This window comes from Rutidosis leptorrhynchoides, chromosome 10 (genome assembly GCF_046630445.1).
Source record: "Rutidosis leptorrhynchoides isolate AG116_Rl617_1_P2 chromosome 10, CSIRO_AGI_Rlap_v1, whole genome shotgun sequence".
Classification (NCBI taxonomy): domain Eukaryota; kingdom Viridiplantae; phylum Streptophyta; class Magnoliopsida; order Asterales; family Asteraceae; genus Rutidosis; species Rutidosis leptorrhynchoides.
This window is the reverse complement of record NC_092342.1, coordinates 169,106,882-169,118,816: the sequence shown is the minus strand read 5'-3', so window position 1 is coordinate 169,118,816 and position 11,935 is coordinate 169,106,882. Positions and strand designations below refer to the sequence as shown.

General features: G+C 32.9%; 1 protein-coding gene across 3 annotated transcripts; it reads left to right on the top strand.

Moving 5' to 3' along the window:
* Nucleotides 1-7,804: 7,804 nt before the first annotated feature.
* Nucleotides 7,805-11,081, top strand: LOC139873283 (uncharacterized). Of its 3 annotated transcripts, XR_011767296.1 has the most exons (9): nt 7,989-8,095; nt 8,230-8,529; nt 9,121-9,192; nt 9,306-9,373; nt 9,482-9,623; nt 10,162-10,242; nt 10,414-10,503; nt 10,597-10,702; nt 10,781-11,081. XR_011767296.1 is itself a non-coding variant. In XM_071861215.1 (8 exons), exons 2-8 carry the CDS (start codon nt 8,281-8,283, stop codon nt 10,859-10,861), a joined length of 783 nt encoding a protein of 260 aa, XP_071717316.1. In that variant the 5' UTR covers nt 7,805-7,884; nt 8,230-8,280; the 3' UTR covers nt 10,862-11,081. The 3 variants fall into 3 exon arrangements, 2 of the variants coding, with proteins under 2 accessions (XP_071717316.1, XP_071717315.1); XM_071861215.1 differs by lacking the exons at nt 7,989-8,095; nt 10,597-10,702 and adding an exon at nt 7,805-7,884; XM_071861214.1 differs by lacking the exon at nt 10,597-10,702.
* Nucleotides 11,082-11,935: the final 854 nt, after the last annotated feature.

The following is an 11,935-nucleotide window of genomic DNA, read 5'->3' as shown; positions in this document are numbered from 1 at the left end:
ATCCCGAAATATTTAGAGTTTAAAAGTGGGACTATATACTCACTTTCGTCTTGAAGATATATATATATAATTTGACTTGGTCTCCGGTTGATATCACGAACCTATCCATATATAATATATCAATACCTTTTCTTTTTAAACAAACATCACATATATATACTTGTTATACTTTTAATACTTTGAATAATTCCTTAGTCCGTAGTTAGCAATTCGTTGTTAGTAATTCAATTTTAATGGTTCATTTTTAGATGTTTAATATACCCGCAATGAAATAAATAAAACCCCCAATGAAATAAATAAAACCCCATCGTATATGTATTGGTCGAGATTAATCTTGACCCACGGTACCGGTGTTGTCAAATGACGTGTTGCGTACATAAAGTACCGGTGTTGTCAAATGACGTGTTGCGTACAATCATGGGATCTTATGGTTAATCTTCTCGTGTTGTTTACGGGTGATCCTGAACCATATAAAATTGAATTATATAAAATATCATGTTATCTTAGAAAGATGTGATTTTATTTAATTTTTCCCAATTAATCCCGAAGTTAAACAAGTCTTGGATAACCAATTTTGTTTCGGTCATAGTTTCTTCGTTACAAATCCGTTTTCGTTGATTCAACTTGACATCTCCTTGGATCGAGTCCCTCTTTAAGACTATGAACTGAAAATACCTTGGTTTGTATTCAAAATCACACGGCATAGGTGAAACTTTAGTGAAACTTATGAAGTTAAACATTTTCCTTTATGTAAACAACCTTAAATGATTATTTTTCTAAAAATACTTATACTTTGAATTAAATCATGGAATTTTTATGTGTTATCATATCCATAGTAAAAATCATTTTTCCAGAACATAAACCTCCAATTCAAAGTTTAAGATAGTTTTTAATTATCCAACCCAAAACAGTCCCCGGTGGCACTCCGACGTCGTAAAAACAGTTTTTAAGATAATCTTTGAAAAACCAAGTTATACCTTGTTAAATTAGCATATATTTAAGTTATATTACAGGTCTTGGAGTATTTTAAAAGTTAAGTTAGAAGGATCTATTTAGTTTGCAAACAAGTTTGAAAACATTCAAACTATGTTCTTGTTGTTAAAATTTTATACCACAAAATAAGATAGTTATATATATATGAATCGAATAAGGTTATGAACATAGATTCTACCTCAAGTTCCTTGGACAAGGTTGCTGTAAAAGAGGAGTAAGAACCTAGAACCAAAAGGGTGATGGAAGTGGATGAAAGATTGGAAGTAAGTTGGTGTTCTTGGAAGGTTTTCTTGAAGTATTTTTGTAAGGGTTCTCTTATGATGATTAAGTGATGTTTTGAAGCTAAAAACTTATGAGGACCTTGAAGAACACTTGAAGGTTGAAGATAAGAGAGTTTAGAAGATCATTTAACTTGAAAGAAAATTGTTATGAAAGTGTGCATATGTGTATATAGGCGTATATATGTATATGTATATATAGACTTTATTTTTTTGATTTTTAGCTCAAAAGTCCTCATATATGATCCCACATGTATTGACTAATCAAAGGCTGCTAAGATCATATAATTGAAGTCTAATAATTGGTATTTTTCAATAGTAAAACTTCTAGAAACTGCGTATTTATACGGGTACATATACCCTAAGTATACGTATAGAAATCTTGTGAAAACGGAACGAGGATTCAAATATAGCTATCTTTTGTGAATATACTTATATGGTTTTATGTATTTAAGTCCTTAAAAATGATTAAATACATTACTTATACGATATATGTATAAACATTATATGTCATAAGTATTTAAGTCAAATAACGTTACGTATGGTTATCGTTTTGAAAACTTAAGTTAGTAGTTTCAAAATATACTTATAACTTATTGTTATTAATACAAAATGAGGTATTAAAACATCCTTAAATCATGTTAAACATGTATATATACATATATATAAACAAACGTATAATTATCATATATTGTATAGTTCGTGATATCATCGGTCAAACTAGACGGTCAAACGTTGTGTAAATCTCTTTTCGAAAAACATAAGTCTCGACAATTTGGATTGCTTATCATGTTGGTAAGGTTTAATTTATGTAAATATTAATCTTATAAGTATAGAATGATCGAAAAAGTGCGGGTCGTTACAAAACTAGACATGGTAATGTCTACAAACAGATGAAACAAAAAGAACTTTTTGATGTCACTCACAGTTGAAACTTGACATCTTACAAACAGTTTATTACTTAGCATTTGCTATACGCAAACTTTTGTGATTATACCTTAGCGGTTTATTCAGATAAATGATTTTGAGAAATGATTTTCGACAAAAGATTTATGGAAACCATTTTATGAACATACGAGAACTATTTACTCAAACCTGTAGATTCACTCAACTTTATGTTGACCCGTTTTGCATGTTTTATCTCAGGTATTAGTTGCTTACGCTGTAGAACATTGCTGTTATGTAGAAGTCAAGCCAAGCATTGGGACCAGAGTTAATACGCCATTCGTGGATTCTGACGGGGTGTTACAACTAAGCAGCAAACTAAACACTCGACACAGCAATATCTGCTGTCTATACATAAACAAACTTGTGCTGACTGCACATAACATTTTAGTGCAAATAAATTACAGTTTTGTCATAATTAAATCCTTAATTATTTTGGGGACTCAACAATTACCCTATTAAGAAATCAATGACAAATGATCAAAGCTTGAAGACTTTCTTCTTTTATGGACATGTCAACTTCCACACTTATGTCCAAAACAAAAAGGGTAATGGGGATGATTTCAGAGATAATTGGCTTTTAGTTGCAGCCATTCAACAAGGGAAAATAACAAAGTTCAAATGACAAAAACGGCTATATGATTCAGATGTCAGGGGTACACGGTCGAACCACGGTCGACCGTGCAGTGAGCCGTACAGCTTCCAGGCAGATTTCTCTATCCTAAAAAAGCCAAGCCTTGAAGCATTTGAAGACTCACCTCTTGCACTCATATTTTCTTATATTTTCTAATATCATTCTTATAATTCATTGTAATCTTTTAGAGTGATTCTAGCAAGAGTACTTGTAAGTTTAAGTTGTAAGTTTACTTGTAAACTATCTTCTTAAAGGGATCTAGAAGGTAGTTGTTTTTTCACTAGATTGGAGCATTAAGATCTTGTGGTAAGAGCTTTAGGTGTTTGTGAAGTCTTCAAAGGTACGTAAGGGTTCACAAGTTGCGGCTTATCGAAGTACTAGTGTTGTATCCAGACACTCCACCGAGTTTGGAGTATCATAGTGAAGAAAAATCTCAATTCGTAGAATTGGGGAGTGGATTAAGGAAGATTAGTTAACATCTTCCCGAACCACTATATATCATTGTGTTTGTTCTCTCTTCCTTTATATCTATGATTACATATACATATACATATATTTTATACGTATTGTTTGAGAACAAACATTTCAAGTCACACTATATCTTGTTCAAGTTCAAGAAAACATAAAGATTTTTTTAAAAATCGACTAAATAACTATTCACCCACCCTCTAGTTACTTACACATGCTCCTCGAGTTCTCCTGGCATTTGGCACTCTATATCTCGTTCAACTGATTTTATTTATCATGGATATTCCATGGATGCTTCGTTGCTGTGCATTAACATTGGAAATGAATCCTCTGCTAAGTTTGGGTTCGACCCATGGTATAACGCAACTCCTCTAGCCTCCTAATTCCCTCGTCTCCTTGCACCTGATTTGGACAGATTCTCCTCTATCGCTGCACGTTGGTCTGCTAACTCTTGGTTATTTTTATGGAGAAGACCACCTAGATTTAGAGTGGAGCTCGCTAATATGCGTCAGCTGAAATCAATTCTCAGCAGCACTACCTTATCAGATTTTTCAGATTACTGGTCTTGGAGCGGTGATAGTTATTCGGTTTCAAAGGCCCGCAAACTTATTGATGTCCAAGACTTAGCTTTTTCTTCTAACGCAATGACTTGGTGCAAATAAATTCCCATCAAGATAAACATGTTCATCTGGCCTTTAAAAATTGTCAAGGCTTGCGACAAAATCTAATATCTTGGATCGTGGGATGAACCTTGACAACCCGGTCTGCTGTCTTTGTGATGTTCATCCCGAAGACTACATTCATCTTTTCCTTCAATGCGAGACTACCAAGCAAGTATGGTCAAAAGTGTCCAGGTGGTTGAATCTCAATATCCCCGTTTGGCATTCTTTTGATAATATGTGGGCTTGGATCGATGGGGTTTCGATTGACGGTGATCAAAGGCTCATTGTAAATATCATTTTTTTCTGCTTCTTTGTGGTTTATTTGGAGACTCCGAAACAGTATAATCTTCAAAGACCGCTTTTTACGAAAGTGTCATGTTTTTGACTCCATAGTGACAACGGCTTTTAATTGTGTAGATGCTAGATATGAAAAGAAGGGATGTAATTGGAACAATTAGATCATGTTTCCTTTGTCCTCTTGTATTTTATTTTTATTTTTTTTGTACTTTTTTTTTTTCTTCTTGCTTTTTTAGTAACATCTCAGTCGTTCGAAAAAAAAAAGTGTGAACATTTAGTGGAGAAGTTTATATATGCTCGGTTAGATCTTTTCATAGTTGATCGTGTACACGTTTATATCGCATTTCTTTAATTCTTGATGCATAATGACTTACTCGATTCCTGTAATCTCGTCATGATAGATTAAGTGGTCCATAGTAGGCCATGCCCATGAGCTACGTGAGCAACCCGGGCAGTAACATCTATGGGTAACAATTTTTTTAGACTCAACTTATACTTTCCTTATGTTCATTTTTCTTATCATTGTAACTCTCTAATTAGCCAAACTGGTATTTATTATTTATAAACAAATCAATTTAACTATCTAAAACTTCTATTATTCTATTCTATTCTATTTCTATTTCTATTTCTATTTCTATACATTATTATAACAAAAAGATTTAATCGGCCTTCACATGTATATCAAACAGAAAAAAGATATCGGAACTAATACAAAACAAGAATACATAATTTTTTTTACTCATGGCTATATTTTTTGAACGGCAATTTTTTGACATCGGTAGATCATTTATTTCAACGACCCTCATCATTTGCACGTATCACATACGTTCGGGCGGAAACCCGAACCTGATCAACGGTACCCGAGAACACATCCATTCGGGCAGTGTTCCTGGATAGAGGTCCGTGAACGAATCTGGTAAAAACCTCCCTATAGGGTCAATATATACCACCATTATTGGTGTTCAATTGTTTTAAAGAAAATCATGCAATCCTTAAAGATCGAACACATGACCTCTCCCTATCACATGATTCCCTAAACGACTAAATCTTCTCAGTTTGAACCACTTATTTCATTCCCTGATCCCAAAACAATAATACGTACTATCCGAAAGATAAAAACGCACCATAGCTATCATAGTTGAACGCTTTACTTTAGCAGATAATACAAAACTCTAGATCAAAGATCGGTGAAGTCCAATACTTTACCCAGAAGTACAAGGAGCATCTTTCGAGTTGAAACACCATATTGTACAACTTATTCGAAATAAATGTCAATTCCAATCATTATGCATACGTTAAATACTCTCAGGTATCTCGTTAAAATTATGTTTCTCTTTATTTGCACTATATAAACTAGCAATATCTTGTGCAGTATGATTTCTCAACTAATCTTTCGTGTATAGGTAAATTGGTGTATACCGAATGTGTGACACACTCAAGGTCCTTCGCAATGTAGGTTCGGGTTCGTGAGATCAGTGGTCTTGAAGTTTCACCCATTTTACGGTATATTTCTTCGGTGGTGAATTGCATAAATAGAATAATATCTTCATCGTTGAAATCCGACTAACACAGAAAATTAAAATATGTCATTGTACTTTCCATTGATTTTTAATGAGTTGAGATTAAAATATTTTTTTGAAGAACGCTTCCCACGACACAATTCAAACGTTTATTTTTTTCTAACCATCCACAAGTCGCAAAAAACAACCAAACTTGCTTACCCTTAGTTTTCTACCCTACGTCCCCTTATACTCTCAATATCAACGCTCGCAATAAGACTTGCGAGTGTTATTTTTGTCACATCACAATTTAATAAGCATTTTTTTTTTCTATCGGGACCATTCAATCAATCGGTACTCTAGCATATGCTATCATTCAAGATATTCTTGAAAAGCGGATTGATAAGTGCGACGAGGAGATGGAGAATCCAAAAAAGTCTATGAATAAGTAAGAGTCACTCCTCTTTGAGGCGGTAAAGTGGACAATCTCTTATTCCAACTTTAAAGGAGCATCTTTGCATGAATCAATATCAAGTCCTTAGCACGTATGAAATCCTTCGATTTCCAAGATTAGAAGAGAATAACTTCGTAACTCCCAATGAACAACATGATCTTGATCAATCATTGTTCAATTTGGTTGATTTAATTCTTTTATCTTTATGTTTTCGAAAATGAAAGGAGAAATGACTTTTAAAACTTGTGACTAGAGTTGAAAATTTATTGACGTGTTTATACCACCAAAAGTTTCTTGCAGTTAAAGGGGGTAAAGGGATTTCGTGTGGCAGTTTACGGTAGCTAAGTTTTTTTTGTCATTTAACGTGGGATCGTAACAGGGGCGTATCAGTATATGTGCAGAGTGTGCAATTGCACAAGGCCCAAAATTTTGTAAGGGCTCAAAGAAAGATTTATCGGGTTGGTGATGATAGCTATTGAGAACGATATCTTAGGGAGTATTCACTATAAAGAGTTAGACTGATAATTTTGTTTCCAACATTATTACTATTAGTATAGAAGTTTTATTCAAAAAATACTTTATTTATAATGAAATGATAATTATCTATGTATAAAATAAATTTTTACTTTCGTTTTGAGATTTTTCTTATAATTGATAATTTTAGTAGTATTATTTTTTATATATATTAAAAATTTTAATGTCTATTAAGAACTCATTTTTATGCCTAACATAGTCACCAAAATCATTGAGACTGGATCGTAAGTTGATTAAATCTCAAAACCAAAACAGCAAGTCAGTTCCGTTAAACGATAGTCAAAGAGATAGGGACACGTGAAACGTGGCGAGCAAAAACATAAGAGAGGTGCATCCCAGTCAACAGGAACATGTGTACGTGGTGACTAGATGCATAATACGAGTAGTGTAAAATTGTTAAGAAAAAAACTAAAGTAAAAGCAGTTTTAAAATTTTGCAGATAATATTAATAAAAATAAAAAATAAAAATTTAATAATTCTAGAAAAGTAATGGTGTTAGTTTTGCTGTTGGAACCACCTCCACACGTAGTATGTGTGTTTAAAGAAATGTATCTTATTTAATTACTACATTATTATTATATATTCAATAGAAAGTATCTTTCTACTATTTTTAATATTATTATATTGACAAAATTCACTTTTTTAAAATAACCCCTCAACTTTGATCAAAATACAAATCAACCTCCGAAACTATAAATTCAGTATTTCTAACATTATTATATTACTAAAATCTACTTTTTCAAAATAACCCCCCAACGTTGCGAGTTAAATTTTTCCAACAATACCGTTGAACTCAAAATAATTTTACGAACACAACGCAACTAACTACTCACAATACGGATGCATTTTAAAAAACGCTAAATGGTTTGGGCCACCTTTCATACACTATTTTTTTTTCTTTCCCAAACACTTGATTTTTCATTAGGGTCTGCTTTGGAGTTCCGCTGCGAAGCGCGGGCAACTTGTTTAAATTAAATTAAATTCGATGGTACAAATATGGCAGAACCCATGAAATGTTTAATCTAAGACATAATTTAATTTTACGGAGATTTTCTGACAGTGAGAAAGATTAATCGGAGTACTAATTATCTTAGCTTTGAATATATACAATTCTCTTCTTGTAAGTTTAACCTTTCTTCTTCCTTTTGCTTTGCCTTTTAATCTTATAATATATATATATATATATATATATATATATATATATATATATATATATATATATATATATATATATATATATATATATTCTCTTTTATTTATACCCTTCTTTTCATGTACCCCTTTTTGTGTTCTTCCACATAATAAAGTCCAATTACCTTTTTACCATCTGGGTAAATGTCTTGCTGCATTTTCAAATTAGGTTTCGTTTAGAAAAAAAAAAAAAAAAAAAAAAACTTGTTTAATTTCAGTTTCTAGGGTTTAAATAAACTTTTAAAGCTAACTAATTTTTGTTTCTTGTTTTCAGGATCAAGTTAATTATTAGAACTTTCTGGAATTCCCAGTTGATTTATAAAAAATGGGTGATCATTTTGTGTTTTTGGTTGACCGGTTGCTTACTGAATCAACATTAGAGGCTACAATTGAAAGCAGAAACCACCTTTCATATTCATTAGCATCTACTAATGATATAGTGATTGATTGTTCTGCACATATGAATCAAGAAAGTGGTTTTAGTCCTAAAAAATTGGTTGAATGTAGAATATGTCAGGATGAAGATTTCGATTCGAATATGGAGACTCCTTGTTCTTGTTGTGGCAGCTTAAAGGTTGGTGTATTCTGCTCAACTGCTTTTTAAGAATATGTATGTATTGATTTTTCTGATAGGGGCTAAATTTTGGTTTAGACAATATGATTACAAATAGTCTCATATTGTTATGCTTTTGGAAGTTTTTAGGAGCAAGTTCATTTTTATTTGTGAATTGTGAAAAAGGTTTTAGTTATGCTAGTTATGGATCTTGTTGTGTCACTGATTGTATGCAATTTACCTGAGAATTTTTGAAATATGAATTTATTCTGGGATAATCTAGAATGCTTTGGAGCCCTAACCCATATCCTAGTTCGAAACACTACTATGTGGTAATTTCAGCCCATTTACCTAGAGTGGTCTCATTTGGACTATATATTTTACATGTAATGTGCCAAATGTGTTAACTTGAATAAAAATGAAATGGGTCAAATGGGCTGGACATCTGGAAGGTGACATGTAGTGTATGACTCTCAGAAGGTTTTGATCCCTTACCCAACCCCGCCCAAATCACCATTTTACCAACTTATGCTCAGCTTATTCATTCCTTATCATAATTAATATCCATGTTGACCCTTCTCAAAGGTTCGTATCTGTTCTTACTTTTTGTAGTATGCTCATCGCAAATGTGTTCAAAGATGGTGTAACGAGAAGGGTGATAATATATGTGAAATATGCCACCAGGTATCCTTACATGTTTGCATCATTATATTTAATTTAAAGTTATTCTCACGTATGTTTGAAGTCCTTAATAATAATAATAATAATAATCTTGTTTTGGCTATAACTAATTGCAGCAATTTAAGCCAGGGTATACAGCACCACCTCCCGTTTTTCGATTAGGAGGCATTCCGGCAAATTTCCGGTACGTAATCCTTTTGTCTTTTAGCTCTCACTTTCGAGGTTAAATCCACCTTTGAAGTTTATTTGGCTTCTAAGGTCAAAATGGGCATGTTATATTTTATTTTGTCAGGGGGCATTGGCAGATTGCAAGGAGAGATATAATCAATAATCCCGTTGATTTTTCTGATGATAATTTTGTTGATCAAGAGTACGATCAGTATGCAGATTCCACGGCCAAAAGTATTCTATGTTTCCGTGCAGTTGCCGTCATTGTAATTTCTCTCCCTAGCTGCTGCACATGAACACTAATGTTATACTAGCAATATCTACTCATTTAATATAATTTATTACTCCTTAAAAAATATAGCTAAAATGGAATCGGTTTAAATGTGTTGAATTAACATATGTTCTCTCTTTTGACTGGAAATTTAAAACTTTTTAGCTGAAAGGGTAACATGACAAATGGGTCATACACAGATATTATGGCTGAGTGTGTTTTTTTTTTTTTTTTTTTTTTTTTTTTTTTTTTTTTTTTTTTTTTTTTTTTTTTTTTTGCTTAATACGTTAAAAATTGTTTGCTAAAAAGTTTAGATTATATAAGTGTAAATTGTTGTTTCAAAATCATATTTATTTCATGGACGTTGAACTGTTGTTCAGTTCTATTTTTGGGGAAAAAAGTATTCTCGCTCAAGTAAACCTGACCTGACCCAACCCACACGTTGATTTTATCACCTGTAATCATGCTCACTTTTGATCTTTGTATTTGTGTAATTGTTGAAAAGCTTGCCTGTTTTTTTTTTTTAAATGCAGTTTATGATTCTCCTGATTTTGCGTCACGCACTACCCATATTTGCAAATGGAGTGGGAAGTTATTCTGTACCGGTGTTTTTGGTGAGAATTTTTTATTGCCTCTTGTTCATAATTCCTTTTTCATATTTCATATGTTAATTTTTGTTTTTCCTTTCAATGTTTGACTTTTTAAACTGAAGTAATCAACAATTAAAGACAGTTGAAATATCGGTATTTAGTTTATGTATTTACTTGAGTCTGCATTTGTGACAGTTACTAGTTGTACGAACTCTAGGAATCATAGTACCGATATACATCATCCTAAGAACCACGACAGCCTTGTTGAATCGACGAAATCAGCTAGTGAGTATTCTCTAATTTGATTTGGCAATTAACTAACTGGATGATGGGTCATGCTGGATGTTCGGGTTGACCCTTTTTTTTCCTAACTTTCAGATTTTTTTAGACGTGGGACGAGTTCCTTAAAATCACTTCGGGCGACATTTTACCTATTCACTTATATTAATTATATTATTCAGTTTATTGATGTTATATATTAAAGGTAAGTATCATGTGACCCATTTCATAATTCATGGGCCAATATACCTATACTAATATTTCTTATGTTGATTTTTCTCAGACATCTAATCCATCAACATCATCTTTCTCGTCTGATGATGAAGCCGATCCAACGCCTTCAACCACACATCGGTCTGGTTAAATTATAGTTGTTGGTGCAATTTATTCCGTGGTACTCAATGATCGTTATTATCAAATTGTGAAACATGAACCTGTCTTGAAAACATATTGAATGGAAATTTGTCGAAAATCTTGACGCACAGTTTGTTGATCAAGATTTGTATGTGTAAATATTTATATCTACAAAAGGAATAGTATAAAGCAAGAAATATCAAATTCTTTGGGTATACATCTTTGTTTTAAATGTGATCATAATCATAATCATAATAGTGAAAGATGCACGTCTAGGATTTTTCAATATACTTGTACAAAACAATAATTTCGTTTTTGTCTGTTTGGTATTCATGAAGTGAAAATACGACATATCTGTTGATCACATGTTCAACACTAAATTGTCGATGTTAATGATAAGGTTTTTGAATCGAAACGCAATGGATATGATCTTTTTTGGACCATTCGTGATGGTCTTTCTTTTTTAGACCACTGCCTGAATCCCTTATTTTCTATTCTAGTAGTCTTATGTGGTCTGGTTTGTCGATTAGTTGCTTAACTTTCATGTTGCGGGTGGTAGCAGTTTTAGTGTCATATTATCTTTCATCGTGAAACTAGTTTTGCTATACCAAAAGTAGTTTTAGTGTCATATTATCTTTCATCGTGAAACTAGTTTTGCTATACCAAAAGTTAATACACTTGTTGGAGTGTGGAGACATTTAAACAAAACTGGAAAAAGTGTCACTAAAAACTGTTTCAACACTTGCACGGATTTTGCAGATTTCGGTAAGCGTGAAACAGAGAAAAACAGATCAAAAACAGAGCAAATTGATTGTGCGCGGTGATGGTGCGCGGCGCGCTCCCTGCGCGCACTAGAGAAGTTTTGATCAGAAGGCTTGCTCGAAGTTTGGGAGTGTGCACGGCGCGCACGTTTAAGTGTGCACGGCGCGCACGATGTCTGGCAGCAAGTGGGCAACTTGCACACATGGGATCCGATCTTGATTGATTCTCCTTTCACTTTAGGTGCTTAGTGGGTTGCTTTACACCACTAATTGTGGCTGTGATCATGTCATTAGTGGATGTAAAGCATGGCTAGTTGGTTTAT

Bases quoted from the DNA above. Each gene is read 5' to 3' on its own strand.
- LOC139873283 (XM_071861215.1), top strand. From the start codon at position 8,281: ATGGGTGATCATTTTGTGTTTTTGGTTGACCGGTTGCTTACTGAATCA. The intron at 9,193-9,305 runs GTATCCTTACAT...AACTAATTGCAG, and splicing joins TATGTGAAATATGCCACCAG to CAATTTAAGCCAGGGTATAC. The intron at 9,374-9,481 runs GTACGTAATCCT...TTATTTTGTCAG, and splicing joins GGCATTCCGGCAAATTTCCG to GGGGCATTGGCAGATTGCAA.